Source organism: Arvicanthis niloticus, chromosome 24 (assembly GCF_011762505.2).
Source record: "Arvicanthis niloticus isolate mArvNil1 chromosome 24, mArvNil1.pat.X, whole genome shotgun sequence".
NCBI classification, from domain to species: Eukaryota; Metazoa; Chordata; class Mammalia; order Rodentia; family Muridae; genus Arvicanthis; species Arvicanthis niloticus.
Window position 1 is genome coordinate 8630813 of NC_133432.1, and position 17818 is coordinate 8648630.

At 49.5% G+C, this 17818-nt stretch overlaps 1 protein-coding gene across 3 annotated transcripts in view; it reads left to right on the forward strand.

Moving 5' to 3' along the window:
- The window catches only part of Nos1 (nitric oxide synthase 1), a 177641-nt gene that overhangs the window by 143337 nt on the left and 16486 nt on the right, over positions 1 to 17818 (forward strand). For all 3 annotated transcript variants that reach the window (XM_076922586.1, XM_076922585.1, XM_076922587.1), the window contains 4 exons: positions 973 to 1111; positions 1832 to 1910; positions 12137 to 12330; positions 14221 to 14390. In XM_076922586.1, the coding sequence (XP_076778701.1) occupies positions 973 to 1111; positions 1832 to 1910; positions 12137 to 12330; positions 14221 to 14390 (582 nt within the window). The remainder of the gene's footprint in view (positions 1 to 972; positions 1112 to 1831; positions 1911 to 12136; positions 12331 to 14220; positions 14391 to 17818) is intronic.

Sequence of the window (17818 nt, forward strand, 5' to 3'; positions counted from 1 at the left end):
TTATTATCCCTTTTTTTTTTTGTGGTCAAATAATCCTCCACAATATGACATTTTGCTTTTCTGTTTTTCTGGTGATGAACATGGCAACTGCTTGTAAATCAGCACACAGCCAGATAATAATAAAACCTATGTCGTTAGAAAAATTCTAAATTTCACTGAAAAGTGGACCCCTGGTTGTTTATGTCTCGGTCTCCATTACTTGAGAGGCTGAGGCAGGGGCATCACTGGAGCCCAGAGGTTAAAGACCTTTCTGAACTTGTCTCAGAGAATGTTCACTAATGGCTCTGAGCAGTAACTCTTAGGATTATTGTTTGCTGATAAAAGAGCTGTGACCAAAAAGGAGACAACAACAAAAGCGTGTATCCGGACAGCGTGCGCCGGCTTTATATAATTGTCTTAAACCTTTTGAAGAGGAAGATGAAAGGAAATTCTATGGCGTTTACTTCCATTTCTAATGTTAAGCCTCTGGGCACATGGGGTTTAGTAATAAAAGGCATCACGGATGGGTCTTCAGTAGAAGTAGGGCCCTCAAGTCACTGCTCAAAATGTCGGGTGATAGATAGGGTAGACAGATGGGTGGGGGTAGACAGGTGGGTGAGGGTAGACAGATGGTGGGGGTAGATGGATGGGTGGGGGTAGATGGATGGGTGGGGGTAAATGGATGGATGGATGGATGGATGGATAGATGGATGGATGGATGAAAGGGTTGGTAGGTAGGTGGACAGATGGCTAGGTAGATGAAGGGGTGGGTAGGTCAGGGGATGAGTGAATGGGTTGGTGAGTGGATAGTGGAAGGAAGAATGGGTATCTGGGTTAATGGGTGGAGAGCAGGAGGAGAGAATGGGAGGAGAAGAGAGAAAGAAAGGGAGGGAGGGAGACAGACAGACTTCCATGCCATGACGTGGAGCTCCTGGGGAGGAACTACCTAGGATAAGTGATCTAACATCTAGGCTAACTCTCTGTGGGCCACAGGCAGCCTGTGATGTGTTCTGTGTGGGAGATGACGTCAACATCGAGAAGGCGAACAACTCCCTCATTAGCAATGACCGCAGCTGGAAGAGGAACAAGTTCCGCCTCACGTATGTGGCGGAAGCTCCAGAGCTGACCCAAGGTACCTGACATATCCTTTGGGACACCTTTGTAAGCTTGGGGAGGATGGGGCTGGATATCTCCCCTCAAGGGTGTGTGGGGACGGCAGATGTATCGCTCTGGTCCCCCTTTCAGAGAAGCCCTTGCACATGCAGGCCACGCTTCTGTCCCCACATGTGGGGGACTGTGCAACTGGAAGCCCCTCTGCATCCTCACCTCCATCCCGGTCACCTTGGCACTTGGTTCAGTGTCTGTAACCACCTCACCGAGCCCCACCAAAGGCTTCCCCCTTCTTTCATCCCTTCCACTCCAGAGGAAGCTCTGAAGGGGGGTCAGGGGAAATGGCTCCACTGGTAAAGTATACGCTTTGCAGACACCAAGACCCGAGTTCAGTTCCCCAGATCCAGTGAAAGACCCAGCTATGGTTGGCACATGCTTGTAATCCCAACACTGGGGAAAACAAAGCAAGAGAATCTTGGGGCTACTAGCCTGCCAGCCTAGCCCAGCTGGCCAGCTCCCGGCCAGTGAGAGACCCTGTCTCAAAAGATCAGCTCGCACGGCACCTAAACAATGACAGCCCCGGTTATTCTCTGGCTAATACATACACACCTACACACATGCCCCTGTGCACACACCATTACACATATACACATATGCGCACACACATACCCAAAGCTGGGGAGGCTTTGTGGGCTGTCATTTAACCCTCCTTCCATTAAAACCATTATCTCTCTCCCCACAGGTCTCTCCAACGTTCACAAAAAGCGCGTCTCGGCCGCTCGACTCCTCAGCCGCCAAAACCTGCAAAGCCCTAAATCCAGGTAGGAGCTCCTGGGTTTGCACGGCAGCAATCCCCTCTGCTCCCGACTGCCACCCATAGCCAGGAAGGAGAATTCAGACAAGTTGCTGTAGTCTCTCCCCACCAGATCCTAGGATTCCTGCCTTCCCATCTCTGTGCCCCCATCCAGAGACAGAGACAAAGGAGAGGTAGACAAAGAAAATGGGCCCCAGGATGATCTTAGCACGGGGTCGCCTGTGAAATAGGCAAATATTATCTCTGGGCAGCGTCTCCATCAGAAAGTGCTCAGCCCGGGTATTTTCTCACTGTGGGTTATTTTTGTCTAGGGCAGTGGATCTCAAACTGTGGGGTGTGACTCCTTTTGGCAGGGGGGTGGCAGGGGAGGATCAAACGACCCTTTCATAAGGATCACCTTGGACCATTGGAAAACACAGATATGTTCGTTACAATTCATAACAGTAGCAAATTTTCAGTTACGAAGTAGCAGCAAAAATAATTTTATGGTTGCAGGTCACGACAGCCCAAGGAACTGTGTTACAGGGTCTTAGCGTTAGGAAGGTTGAGAACCGCTTGCGGCCCTAGAGTCTGCAGAAGTAGCTACCTGCACCGCTGAGTAGCAATGGGCGCTCAAACCAATGTACTGTGATACATTACATGCACAGATTACAGCATGCTTAGGGAGATTGGAGGATGGCCTTTGCGGGGGGGGGGGGGGTACATCCTCAACTCCTACCTTGTTTGAGACAGAAGAACTGGCCCCTAGAGCTTTTGTAAATCCTCCTCCTGTCTTTTCCTACAGAAATGCTAGGCTTCAGATGCACGTGCTCTGCATTTGATTTTTAGTTGTTCAGTGTGTGTGTGTGTGCATGTGTGTGCGTGCGTCTGTGCGTGTGCGTGTGCGTGTGTGTGACACCTGCTAAACGCAGTGCTTGCCAAGGCCAGAAGAGACTGTCAGGTCCCTGCAAACTGGTATTAAAGGTGATTGTGAGTCACCATGGGGGCGCTGGGAACTAAACCTGGGTCCTCTCTGATGGCCACCAGTGGCATCTCTCCAGCCTTTTATGTAGCTTGTGGAGATATGAACTCTTAGGCTTGTACGGTAAATGCTTCTACCCACCAAGCTAACTCACCAGCCCTAGAAATTGTCTTACTGCCCAACATAGCCAAATATCTTATTATCTACTGTAGACAAACACCTTGCTATCCGATATAAAGTGTGTTTGTCTTAGCACTTGGGGGTTGTGACTTTTGTTTTACGGGATGCTGGGTCTTGAGCCTGGGGTCTTGCACACACTAATCAAGTTCTGGACCCCTGAACTATATTTTTTAAGTCTTAGCACTTGACATAAAACTCAGTTAGTCCTATTTAGCGACACCCAAAACAAATTCCCTAATGAGAGGTTTGCACCGCCAAGAACACTGTCCTTTGGGTCCCCAAGCCTTTAATCTGTTCTCCTTAATATATGAATTCCTGAGCTTCAGGGTTTAATCACAGGGCCCTCAGCGTCCACTAGAAACATCACTCTCAGACCTCACCAGCAGCAGAAGTTGCATGATCCCCACCAACTACCGTGCTGGACCAGTTACTGCATCACCAGTTTAAACTGGACATGCTAATATCACCTGTCATGTGGGCACTGTCCTCAGAGCCAACCCGCTCACCCTCTAAGCCTGTGTCCTCACTGGGCCCAGTCTGATCACACCCAGACTGGCTGCCCGTCTGTATCTATAAGTAATTTTTCAAATCTCTGCACTCAATCTCTCTCAGGAATTTTTCCATTTTTTTTTTCAGTCACAACCCAGGTAGATCTTTTAAATTCTTTTTCGAAGCCCTAGGCACTGGCTCCAGCTCTTTCTCACACAAACTGGGTCTGCGTGGCTTTGGAAGAGTCACGGGAGTGAAAAGACAGTGGAGAGCTGGAGAGAGATGGCTCAGTGGTTAAAAGCACTGGCTGCTCCTGCAGGGGCATGGTTCAATTCCCAGCATCCATGTAACTGCTCACAACTATACTCCAGTTGTAAGAGATTTGGCGCCCCCTTCTGGCCTTCATGGGCAGCAGCAAACATGCAAACACTGGAAACATTCATAGACAAAAATAAAAAATTAAATGGTTTTTTTTTTTTAAATACTGCCAGCAAGCTTGCATACTCACATCTAGTATATTTTGTCTTCCACACACCAAGCTGAGCCCTCTGGGCAGTTTCTCACGCCAATCCAAGAGGCAAAGGGCACAATGTATTATAATACATGTCATATTGGATTATAACATATATACGATAACGTATCTCACATGTTAGTTATGAGAAGTGACTCTGAGAAAATGCCAGTGACTTTTCCAAGGTCACACTGACCTGGTTATCTGGCCGCCACACCAAATGACTCCACAGATGGCCTCCATCACACTTGCCAGGCTGCTGTGACCATTACAAATGAGCCTTCTGAAGATGCTGGCACCGTACAGGACCCAGACACACTTCTTGTTCCTCCCAGCTTCCTTGTGTCACCTGCAAATTTGGCACGCATGCTTCCTGCATGCCCTTCCAAGCCTTTGATTAAAGAGGTCAATAGGACAGAGGCCCAAGCCTCTTGAACTGTCTCTCAAAGACTCTTGGATATTAATAGCATATATTAGGCACCAAATATCTTTGAACAATCAGTTCAATGCAGGATTAGATGCGTAAGGACATCTGATGGAGAAGGGCTGTCGGAAGAGAGGTTTTAGGCTTACTGAGAAGCCAGGTATGTTGTAAAGCCAGTGTGTGGTGAGTCCTCCCTGGAGCACAGTTCTTAGACAGCAAGAAAACTGGCAAACGGCTTTCAAATCCGCCCCTGTCCACTGACTCTGGCAAAACGTTATTAACAAAGGAATATTCCAAGCAATGTTAGGAGCTGGAATTGACTTAAAATAGTTGTGAATTATCAGAGAAAGGGACCGAGTGTGCCTATCTCTTTAAGATTACGCCAATTTGCCCAGTGGTTAAGAGCCCTGGCTGTTCTTCTAAAGGACTTGAGTTTGACTCCCAGCACCCATATAGTGGCTCACAACTGTGTATACCTCCAGTTCCAGGGGATCTGGCGCCTTCTTCTGGCCTCTGCGGGCCCAGCCAAGCATGTAGCACACAAATGTACATGTACGGCAAAACCCCCATGCACGCACACATAAAATAAAAATAACTAAATATGTTTTTTTAAACATAGTGCTTTATAAAGTTTAATTTTTTTGAGTGGAAAAAGCATAACTTACGCACCTGCCAAGGCCAAAATGATGGCTCTCTGGCCTAGGAAACCATAAATAAGATCTCACGAATTGTTCCCACTAGCAATTATAAGCAAAGTGCCAAACAGGAAGTGAACGGCCTTCGCCTTCGGCGGGTGAGCCACACAGAGCGGCCCCGCTCAGCATCCTGCCTGGAAATGAATCCTGTGGTACAGGCAACAGTAATTAGGAAAGATAATGTGCACAAGTGGTGTAATGGGGTGAGTGTGGGCAGGGTAGAGTCAGAAAGTTCTAGAAGTCAGGAGGAGGAGAGAGAATGAAGAACTGAGATGAATTTCTAAGGAGAGTGGACTTCAGAGAAGAGGATGCCTAGGAAGAGAAGAACTAACTTGTGGGCATAAAGGGAATTTTCAATGAACAGAGAGGGTCCTAACAGAGATAGCTTTATGCATAGGGTACACATATATATACATGTGTGTACATGTGTGTACATATGTATACCTGTGTGTGCATGTGTATACATATGTATGTGTGTGCATGTGTATACATATGTATGTGTGTGCATGTGTATACATATGTATGTGTGTGCATGTGTGTACGTGTGTACATATGTGTACATGTGTGTGCATGTGTGTGCATGTGTGTACATATGTATGTGTGTGCATGTGTATACATGTGTGTGCATGTGTGTACATGTGTGTACTTGTGTGTGCATGTGTGTACATATGTATGTGTGTACATGTTTGAACCTGTGTGTGTGCGTGTATGTGCATGTATGCACATGTGTGTGCATGTGTATTCATGTGTGTGTACATGTTTGTACCTGTGTGTGCATGTGTATGTGTACATGTGTGCGTGTATGTGCATGTGTGCACATGTGTGGGCATGCATGCATGTGTGTTCATGTACATGTGTGTACATGTTTGTACTTGTGTGTGTATGTGTACATGCGTGGATGGATGTGTATCCACGTTCATATATGTGCATACATGTACGTGTGTGTGTCTGCATGTGCGTACATATATAGATAGAGACCTGAGGTGACAGAATCCCTCTGAGTCATTCTCAGCCTTACTTTTTGAGGTAGGCTCTCACCTAACTAAACTGATGGGTGAGCCGCAGGCACCCTTCTCTCTACCAGTAGGGTTATAGACACACACTACCTCACCCAGCTTTTCACGTCCAAGGGGAAATTTGAACTCAGGCCCTCTGCTTTCACGGCAAGCACACTTATTACATACAGTGTATCTCCCCAGCCTATGAACCTTGGGTTTTTTTCTTTAATAAAGTGGCCCAAAAAATCTTTTTAAAATGTCAGTTGAAGCAGGTGAGCTCTCAGCTTCACAGCCTACAATGGTTTCTGCAGATCAAAGGGGATTCTCTGAAACCTTTGCCAGACGGGTCCTGAAGAGGTCCTTGGGGGATCGCACAGATCATAGAGAGGTCCCTGGAACCCACCCGTCCCCTTTTTGTCAAATTCTGCAGTCATGGTCAGGCGTGGTGGCACATGCCTTTAATTTTAGTACTCCAGAATGCTGAGGGAAGAAGATTGTTAGTTCCTGATCACTCTAGCGTATATTGCTCATTCAGAGCCAGCCTGGGCTACATGGCGAGTTTGTTTGAAGGGAGCTTGGACAACATAGAAAGACACTGCCATTGTAAAATACGAAGGGACAAAGAAAAGCAACGTTTCCCCTTTCCTCGCATGCCGCCCCCTTTTCTACACTAGGCTTTTGCTGCCCCTCCCTCTAGATCACCCTGAGCCAGGGCTGTTTGTGTACTCACTCCTCAATACGTTCAAATACCAGCCCACAGAGGGGCCACCTTCACCCACTGTCTCCCTCATGCCGCCCACTGCTCCCACACATCCACTCCCCTGACCCCTCTGACATCTTCAAGTGACTCCTCTGTGAGAGTAAGACATCCTGCCCTCTCCCCCTCCCCCCAGTGCCTAAAGCTCCATGTATATGTATTGATGGCCAGGCCTTGCTGGGGGAGGGGGGGTAGTTCATGGCTCTCATTACCCTTCCGGTGGAATGGAGCTGTTAGATATTTTGGATTTCTCTATTTCACATGGGGCATTAGGCAGTTGTTGTCTCACCTGTGAAGCTGTCATACATGTGTATCTATCTGTCTGTCTTTGAATGTGTGTGTGTGTGTGTGTGTGTGTGTGTGTGTGTGTGTGTGTATCTGAGTACATGTAAATAACACTTCTGTATCTGAAAGAAATGAGCCAGACACTGGACAGACTGTGAGGAGACAAATACAAGGCCTGAATGGCTACTGCTTCCCAAATTGCCCTTCTCCCCCACAGCTTCTCAGTGGACCATATGGGTTGTGGTTCACACCTATAATCTTAGCACTTGGCACGCTGAGGCGAGAGTTCAAAGCCAGTCTGGGCTACATAATGAGCTCCAGGCCAGCCTGAGCTACGGTGTGAGGTCCTCTGTCTGTGAAGGGACAGGAGGAGGAAGGAAGTGGATGAATGAAGAGAGGAAAAGAAAAAAAATTTCTACCCCAAAGCTTAATGAAAAAAAAAAAAAAAGGCAGCTGAGTTGAGGGTAACTGTAATTGATTCTCAGGCTGGCCCGTGAGACCCATGCCCAACTAGTCACTCGCAAAGTCATCTCGTGCAAATTCCCAGATTTTGTGGCACCTAGATCTACCTTCCGGGCACCTGGACCCACCTTCCGGGCACCTAGATCCACCTTCCGGGCACCTAGATCCACCTTCCGGGCACCTAGATCCACCTTCCGGGCACCTAGATCCACCTTCCGGGCATGCATTGGCCACATCCAGTCCCCTCCTTTACTGCTGGATCATAAGTAGGAACATAGGGCTTTGGAGGAAGTAACAGAGCATCATCCAGGCCAGTGGGTTCAGGTCCTTCCCATTGGCAACAAGTTCTGAGGCAGGGAAGAAAATGCAAATAGCTTTGACAGCGCTTCGCAGACTTTAGCTGCTCTTGAGCTGCTGGCTCCTGAATTAGAGGCCTTGCGGCGCCCCCTGCTGGTTAGTGTCTTCTGCTAAACTCTTCATGTCACCACAGTGATGTCTTTGCTCTCAAGAACCAAAAGCTGATCAGAGTTAAAGATGCTGTCACTGACAAGTTCAGTTATCCCGGAGAGTCCAAGACCCTCTTGGGAAAGAAAAGGGACGTCCCAAAACCTAGGAACACACAGTAAAGCCTCCCAAGCCGTCCACCATATCACAAACAGGGTGCCAGGCGTCAAGAAACAGCTTCACGCTCTCCCCGCCCCACTTACACACAGGGATGTGTGCCAGTTTGGCTATTTTTAATGTCGGTGGCTATTCATAGCACAAAGGGGCTATTGGTTGTGCCAAAAACATCCCTAAATAGCAAGTGCTCTTGGTCTATTCAAGTGTGATTTACATGTGGAGAACAGGAGCTTCTCCCTCCACTGAGACCAGTTGACAAGGAGGAAAGAATGAGGTCTGAAGAGCTATGGCAGCCTGCAGCTCAGAGTGCAGACTCACCCAGGTACAGACTCACCTGGTGCAGACTCACCTGGTACAGACTCATCAGGTGCAGACTCACCTGGTGCAGACTCGCCCAGGTACAAACTCACCTGGTGCAGACTCATCGGGTGCAGACTCACCTGGTGCAGACTCACCCAGGTACAGACTCACCTGGTGCAGACTCACCTGGTGCAGACTCACCTGGTGCAGACTCACCTGGTACAGACTCATCAGGTGCAGACTCACCTGGTGCAGACTCACCTGGTGCAGATTCACCCAGGTGCAGACTCACCTGGTGCAGACTCACCCAGGTACAGACTCACCCAGGTACAGACTCACCTGGTGCAGACTCACCTGGTGCAGACTCACCCAGGTACAGACTCACCCAGGTACAGACTCACCCAGGTGCAGACTCACCCAGGTGCAGACTCACCCAGGTGCAGACTCACCCAGGTGCAGACTCACCTGGTGCAGACTCACCCAGGTGCAGACTCACCTGGTGCAGACTCACTTGGTGCAGACTCACCCAGGTGCAGACTCACCAGATATAGACTCACCTGGTGCAGACTTACCAGGTACAGACTCGCCAGGTGCAGACTCACCCAGATGTGTACTCTTCCGGGTGCAGGCTCACTCAAGTACAGACTTGCCTAGGTGCAAGCTCTTCCAGATGCAGACTCATTCAAGAACAGACTGGCCTGGTTGCAGGTTAACTGTTGCTAACCCCTACCTAGATCTATAGATATTATGTAAAATGCAGTCGATCTGCCCCAAGGCAATTTTATTCATTTTCTTCTTCTCACATGTACACCGGTTCACATATACGGGGCTCATGTATACATACATGCCTGCAGGTACACAGAGGCCCCAGGTTCATGTTGGGACTCTTTCCACAATATCCTTTGAGGCAGGATCTTTCTGTGAAACTCAGAGCTCTCCCTGAGACTCTTGCCAGGCAGTTCGCTCCAGAGATCTCATGTCCCCACTTTCTAAAGCTAAGATTGACAATGGACCGTCATGCCCCACGTCGTACTCGGTGGTTTGGGGAGATGTGAACCTTGTACTCTTATTTGCAAAGCAAGCACTTTAACTACTGAGCCATCTCCCCAGAAGAAGGGAGGAAGCCCTGGACCTGGAGTTATGGGTAGTCGTGCACCACGCTGTAGGTGCTGAGAATTGAACTCGGGACCTCTGGAAGAACAGCCAGCACCCTTAACTGCTGAGCCATCTCTCCAGCCCCAGCCTTAAGAATTTTTAATAGATCAAAATAATCATACTTTGGGTATCTCATTTATTTGTCATGATTGTTTTCATTCTTTGGTGGTGCTAGGGATTGAACCTAGAGACTTCCACGTGCTGGGTGGTGTGAGGTCTCACGTAGTCCAAATTTCTTCCTGCTCGGGCGTGAAAAATGACTCCTTTGGGCAGACAGGAATTGGTTTCACCTGTAGTCCAGATTGAGCTCATGTCTGGATATAAAGACTGCCTGAGAGCTAGCAGGCAAGGGGGCTGCCTGAGCTAACAGGCAAGGGCTACAGCCCCCCTTTTGCTTTGCTTTTGTATTATGAGACAGGATCTCACTAGCCTGCTCAAGCTGGTCCTGATCTCAGTAGCCAGCATACCTTAAACTTGCAATACTCCTGCCTCAGGCTTCTTGGTGACTATAGGTTTAAGACCTACACTGAGGACCAGCAAAAATTCTTTATAGGAAGTGCATGGGGATAGGGTCTTACTATGTAGCTTTGCCTATTCTAGAACTCTATTGAGACCAGTGTGGACTCAAGCTCACAGAGATCTGCCTGCCTCTCCCTCCTGAGTGCTGGGATTAAAGGCATACATCACTACACCTGGCCAAAAATTCACTCTTTTTTTTTTTTTTTTTTGGTTTTTTGAGACAGGGTTTCTCTGTATAGCCCTGGGTGTCCTGGAACTAACTCTGTAGACCAGGCTGGCCTCGAACTCAGAAATCCGCCTGCCTCTGCCTCCCAAGTGCTGGGATTAAAGGCGTGCACCACTACCGCCCAGCAAAAAAATTCACTCTTTAAAAACAAATAGGATTGACTCATGCATATAAGTGTTGAACCTCCATGTATGTCTGTGTACCACTCACTCACATGCCTGGAACTGGAAGTCAGAACTGGGCATGCCCCTGCAACTGGAGTTGAAGCTAGCCATGAGCCATCATGTGGGTGCTGAGAACCAAACCCAGAGCAGCCAGGTAACCACTGAGCCAACTCTCCAGCCCCAAGAATCCATTCTTTTGATTTGTTTTAGTCTATGTTTGTGGATGTTTTGCCTGCATGTATATCTGTGTATTATGTACATGTAGTACCCAGAAGAGGGAATCCTATTCCCTTAGAACTGGAGTTACAGGTGATTGAGTTGCCTCACACAAGTGCTGGGAATTGAACCTGGGTCCTCTGCCACCGAGCCATCTCACTGAGCTATCTCTCCTGCCCCAAGAATTCGCTCTTGAAGCAACTTGTTAACATGGGCCTCCTGCACTTGAAACACACAATTCAAGCAGATGTGACCCGGTGCGTGGGTTCTCCCTAGAGTCCCTCACTCTCATACACTGATGCGAGCCTCTGGCTGGCCCTTCCTTCTACTACAAATGGACCTTACTTGCAAAAGAGAGCAGAGGGCCAGTGAGAGGGCTCAGCGGGTAAAGAGGCTTGCAGCCAAGCCTGACAACCTGAGTTCAATCCCTGAGACCGACAAAGCAGGTGTAAAGAACCGAGCCACTTAAATTGTCCTCCATGTATGTGCCAAGGCAAGCATGTGCCACTGTGACCGCCACACGTGAGCGTACACACACGTACACATAAAAAAAAATAAGAGAGCATGGAATTCTATGAGAGATGATAAATAGAGCTTCATAAATCAGAGACACCCTCCCTGTGGCTACAGTGAGTGGCTGGTTCCTGACAGAACCCTGATGGTTACAAAGGACATGGCTAGCAACTAGCAACTTAGTTAACAGGGGAACCCAGAGTGCCTTCCTTCAGCAAGGACTCAGGACATACATACTATGTGGCAGCCACTGTCATGGGAATAAAGCCACAGCCATAGTAGTTTAATGCCCTGTGTCACCGTGTTCCTATGATCCTAGAATACATCACTAGCCGCGGAAGTAAGAAAGTAAAAGATACCTTAATGGAGGAAAGTGGGGGAGGGGCAGGAAGCTATGAGAGACAGATACATCTCAGCAGGTTGTGACCAGGCTCAGGGCTTGAGTGATGAGAAAGGACCAGCACAGAAAACTGAGCTGGGAGTACCAGAGAGGCCATAAGAACTTGGGGACCAGCCCCAAGAAAGGAGGTAAGCCGTCACAAGTGTGATGTCCCTGGACCAGGACCTGGCTGTTGGCTCTGTGATAGAGAGCTGACTGGCAAGCTTGGCAAAAGCTACAGGGTGCGTGCTAGCATACACCTCAGCAGACCAGAGCCGAGGAGCATAGAAGGAAGTCTCGGCAGCCTAGAGAGACAGACCAGGGATAAAGGAGAGACAGTGGTGATCTTTGTCCCACGACTCCCCTTGTTCCCTGCAGCCGATCGACCATCTTCGTGCGTCTCCACACCAACGGGAATCAGGAGCTGCAGTACCAGCCAGGGGACCACCTGGGTGTCTTCCCTGGCAACCACGAGGACCTTGTGAATGCACTCATTGAAAGGCTGGAGGACGCCCCACCTGCCAACCACGTGGTGAAGGTGGAGATGTTGGAGGAGAGGAACACGGCTCTGGGTAAGGCTTCCGGCTGCACCTGCTAGAAAGGCTAGGAGGGCCTCAGCCCCCGAGTGGGCAGAGCGGCTGCCAGGGCATGGTTGATCTACCTGTGAGGGCTTCCTACCTCACTCCAGCCAGTAAATGTGTCCGCAGGAGTCTCCTTCCCACCTTCCCTTCCTTCTTTCTTTCCCCTTCCTTCCTTTTCTTCTTCCTTTCCCTCCTCCTTCCTCCTTCTCCCTCCCCTTCTCCCTCCCTCCTTCTCTCCCCCTCCTTTTCTCCCCCTCTTCCTCTCCCCCTCCTTCTTCCTCCTCCCTTCTTCTTCCCCCTCCTCCTTCCATTCCTTCTCCCTCCCCCTTTCCCCTTTCCTCTTTACCCCCTCCTTCCCCCTCCCTCCTTCCCCCTCCTTCCTTCTCCCTCCCTCTTTCCCCTTTCCTCCTTCCCCCTTCATCTTTCCCCCTCCCTCCTTCCCCCTCCTTCCTTCCCCCTCCCTCTTTCCCCCTCCCTCCTTCCCCCTCCCTCCTTCTCCCTCCCTCTTTCCCCTTTCCTCCTTTATCTTTCCCCCTCCCTCCTTCCCCCTCCCTCCTTCCCCCTCCCTCCTTCCCCCTCCCTCCTTCCCCCTCCCTCCTTCCCCCTCCCTCCTTCCCCCTCCCTCCTTCCCCCTCCCTTCTTCCCCCTCCCTCCTTCTCCCTCCCTCTTTCCCCTTTCCTCCTTCCTCCTTCATCTTTCCCCCTCCCCCTTCCCCCTCCCTCCTTCTCCCTCCCTCTTTCCCCTTTCCTCCTTCATCTTTCCCCCTCCCCCTTCCCCCTCCCCCTTCCCCCTCCCTCCTTCCCCTTTCCTCCTTCCCCCTTCATCTCTCCCCCTCCCTCCTTCCCTCCCTCCCCTCTCCCTCCTTCTCCCTTTCTTTTCTTTTTTCTATGTAGATCAGGCCAACTTCCAACTTCCATCCAATCCTCCCTCCTCAGCCTCCCGAGTGCTAGGACCACAGACACAAACCACCACACCTGGTCTGAAGAGCGTTCAAAGCCAATGGGTCTCCAAGCTTCACCTTCCCCTCAAAGACGTGGGTGGGCTCCGGGTTCCAGTATAAGGAGCCGGCAAGGTGGCCACAACTGACAGCCTGTGACACCATGACTGTCACCTTGACAGGGGAGCTAACTAGAATGTGGGAATGGCATGCCATCTGTCAAGGTCCTCCTGCCAAACCTCTTGGAAGGAGCCACTGTGAAGAGACACACCCCTCCCTTAGCGAACCCAACCCCACAGAGTTCCCACGTTAAACCAGGAGTTCCATGGCGTCTTGTGGAAATTCTTACGGCGTCCGTGGTAATGATGAGGCAGCGGCTCAGGTTTGGAAGGGACATAAAGGCAGAATAGCCCTCCCTCTTGGAAGAAGAGTTCCAGGACCCCTAGAAGATACCAGAATCCACATATGCCCAAGTCCTTTACTTACAGAAAAGGCGTTGTGCTCACATAACACTTATGTACGTTGTTGCATTTAACCAGCACTTATGCGAATCTTCCTGAGTGGTTTGAACCCTCTCTGGATGGCTTACCTAATGTAAATGCTATATAAATAGTCGTGGCTACACTACAGTGTTTGGGGATAGTAACAAGAAAAAAATATCTATACAGTTTGGTACAGATGAGATTACTTTTTTCTTTTCATTGATTTTGTTCCTCCGTCAAATGTTCTGAAATGCAGAAGCTGTAGACATGGAGAGCCGGGGGCACAGTGTAGTTAGACCAAGGTGTACTCGCACGCACGCACGCACGCACGCACGCACGCACACGAAAGGGGCGTGGCCTCAGGCGGATTCCATAACCTCCCTGTGCTTCCTTTTCCACATCTGGAGTGATGACTGGTGAGGACTAAGTGACCAGAGCCTCATCCCCATTGTGCCTCCCCAGGTGTCATCAGTAATTGGAAGGATGAATCTCGCCTCCCACCCTGCACCATCTTCCAGGCCTTCAAGTACTACCTGGACATCACCACGCCGCCCACGCCCCTGCAGCTGCAGCAGTTCGCCTCCCTGGCCTCCAATGAGAAAGAGAAGCAGCGGCTGCTGGTCCTTAGCAAGGTGGGTGGGTCCTGAGAGCCCCGCAAGGCCTGGGATTAGGGGCGCACTGAAAATGCTCTTCCAACTGTTCACAGCAGGTGGCAGTCTCGAGCAAGGGGGCGTGTCTTTATTTGCATATGGTCTTCACTTTGGCTTCTCCCACCCCGAGACCTGACAAATGGAGAATGGCAAACCCCTCTTGAAACTCAGCAGGCTCTGGCCACCCCCACCCCTACCCCACCCCCCATATATAGTAACTCTTATCACTTTCCTTTGTGACTCTGAGCTCTTGTCCACACTCCCTTAACCAATGCATGGAAGAAAAAGGAGTAGTAGCTGGGCAGTGGTGGCGCACGCCTTTAACCCCAGCACTTGGGAGGCAGAGGCAGGTGAATTTATAAGTTCGAGGCCAGCCTGGTCTACAGAGTGAGTTTCAGGACAGCCAGGGCTACACAGAGAAACCCTGTCTCAAAAAACCAAAAAAAAAAAAAAAAAGCAGCGTTGGCAAGATGGCTCAGTGTGTAAAGGTACACGCTGCCATTTCTGACAACCTGAGTTCAGTTTGGGACCCACATGGATGGTGGGTGGACAACCTGCTCCTGGAAATTGTCATCTAACCTCCATACACACACACACACACACACACACACACACACACACACACACACACACAGCTCTGTACATAAAAGATATAGGCTAAGCCGGGCAGTGGAGGCGCATGCCTTTAATCCCAGCACTTGGGAGGCAGAGGCAGGCGGATTTCTGAGTTCGAGGCCAGCCTGATCTACAGAGTGAGTTCCAGGACAACCAGAGCTACACAGAGAAACCCTGTCTCGAAAAAAAAAAAAAAAAAAAAAATATATATATATATATATATATATATATGATACAGGCTAGAGAGATGTCTCCGTAGTTTTGAGTACTGGCTGCTCTTGCAAAAGACCAGAGGACCAACATTTTATTCCCAGTACCCACATGGTAGCTCACCACCCCAGTTCCAGAGAATCAGACTACTATTCTGACCTCTGGAATTACCAGGCGTGTTCACGGCATGCATGCATGCATACATACATACATACATACATACATACAAGCAAAACATTCAGACACATAAAAATAAATCTAAAATTTAAAAATTAACATAATCTAAAATAAAGATACTTACCTGTTCAGGGGGACCACCCAACACAACCTTTCCCACAGGGGGTGGGGGGTGGGGGGGTCTCCTTCCCAGGAAACAAGCCCCCCAGCAGAGTCCGTGCCTTTTGCTGTCCAGGAAGGGGGACTGGGGGAGTAGCAAAGGAATGGCTCATTAGCAAGAGCATATTATCAAGAAATGTGAAAGTAAACACCAGAAGCCAGCTGGGACTCTGAAGTGAGGAGCTGGAGACAGATGGCCACGGGAGAGCGGGCGGCCTTCACTGCATCCTAAGCTTAGCGGGATTTTGTTAACGTTTAAAATAATGTATAATTTAGCCTGCAAACTTGTGATGAGCGGTGGTGGGGGTGGGTACAAAGAAGGAACATTTTGCATAATATTCTTTGAGAGAGCGTTTCCTATGGAGTCCGTTTTCTTCCTGAAAGCGCCGAAGTCACCAGACAGGATAAATGAATGGGATTTTTTTTAAGTTATTGTTCTCAGAGACACCTGTGAGAGAGAAACTGGGCCGGTGGGGGGGGGGGGGTGCTGAGGAAACAGTCTACAAAACAAAGCTGACCCCAGAAATGAAAAAGAAAGGGCGGGTTGATCGGGTGGAAGTTTTCCAGCTCGCAGTGTGGCTTCTGAAGAATTTGCCAAAGTTCTTAGTGGAGGAGGGGGATTGCTAGAGCCAAAGTCATGGCTCCCTGGAAGGAATCACCTTGACGTGTTTCTCAGGCTTGAACATTCCTCAGGAATCCGTGTCCAGCAGCAGCTTACCTTGCTGCCAGATGCTGTTTCACGTAGCGGTCACTGCCGGGGGAAGCCAGTTTTAGGTGCATGTCCATTTAGAGTCCTGCACTAGAGACTCTTGGTCCTGAACCCTCTAAATGGGAAATGTGGGGCTGGAGAGTTGGTTCTGTTGTTAAAAGAACTTGCTGCTCGTCCAGAGGGCTCAAGTTTGGTTCCCAGCACCCACACCAGACGGCTCACAACTCTCCGTTAACTCCAGCTCCAGGGGATTGGGAACTCTGGCATCTGCTGGCTCCCACGCTCAAACTCAAGTGCACAATACTCGCCTAGAGAAATACGCACACCTATATGTAATTTAAAATAATAAAGATAAATCTTTGAATGTGCAGTGTCCCCCACAGATTCCTGCAGTTCAAACACTTGGTGTCCACCAGATGGTGGCGCTGTTTGAGGTCATGGCACTTTTGATAGGCAAGGCCTTCCTGGAGGAAGGGAGTCTTAGGTCTCATAGCCCAGCCGCACATCCCTGTTCACTCCTGCTATGCGTGTGTGTGTGTGTGTGTGTGTGTGTGTGTGTGTGTGTGTGTGTGTGCGCGCGTGCGCGCGCACATGCTGGGATGGCTGCCTCATGTTCCTGCAGTCGCCTGTCCTCCACAATTGCCTGTATCTCCTTGAAGTGTAAACCAAAAGCAACCCACTTTTCCTTTAGGTCACTTCTGGTCAGGGATTCAGACAGCAAGCAAGAGAAATCAGTAATGCAGCTTCCAGCAATGGGGGGCCAGTGTGGCTCAGCACTGGAAATAGAGACCTTTAAAAACACAATTCTTGGGGCTGGAGAAGTGACTGACTCAGTGGGTAAGAGAACTTGCTGTCCCTGCAAAGACTGGAGTACAGTCTCAGCCTCCACATCAGGGGACCCACAACTATCTGTAATTCCAACTGCTGGAACTCTGCTGCCCTCTTCTGGCCTCTGCAAGAAATCACACACATGCACACAGACACAAGACACAAGACACATATGCAGACACAGACACATAATTTAAAGCAAATCTTTTAAAATTATAAAGACTATTTTTACCTCACAGCTCACACACTCACGTAGCCGTCAGGGATTGTTGTACTTACTGGCTAAAGGTTGCCCTCCCTGGCTCAGATGCAAAGCCTAGTCCTAGCTAACCAGGACTCTGTGCCTCAGTGGCCTCATCTGAGAGATGGGATGATAGCCAGCTGCTGTGGAGTGAGTGTCTACAGCCACTAGAGTCCTCACATCAAAATTAAACTCTCTCAGTTAGATTTGACGTGTCACTTAACAAGGGGATAACATTAAAGGGTAGGGACTGGGCTGGGAATACAGCTTGGTGGCTGGAGGGTAGAGTATGCACAGGACTGGATTTGACCACTAGGACTGGCACTACAAGAGGGGGCAGAGACAAAAAGGAGTCAAAGAAAGAAAGGATATGGATAGAGAGAGAGAGAGAGAGAGAGAGAGAGAGAGAGAGAGTGAGAATAAAGAAGGAAGGAAGGAAGAAGGGGCGGGGCTTTTGAGTCAAAGACTGCA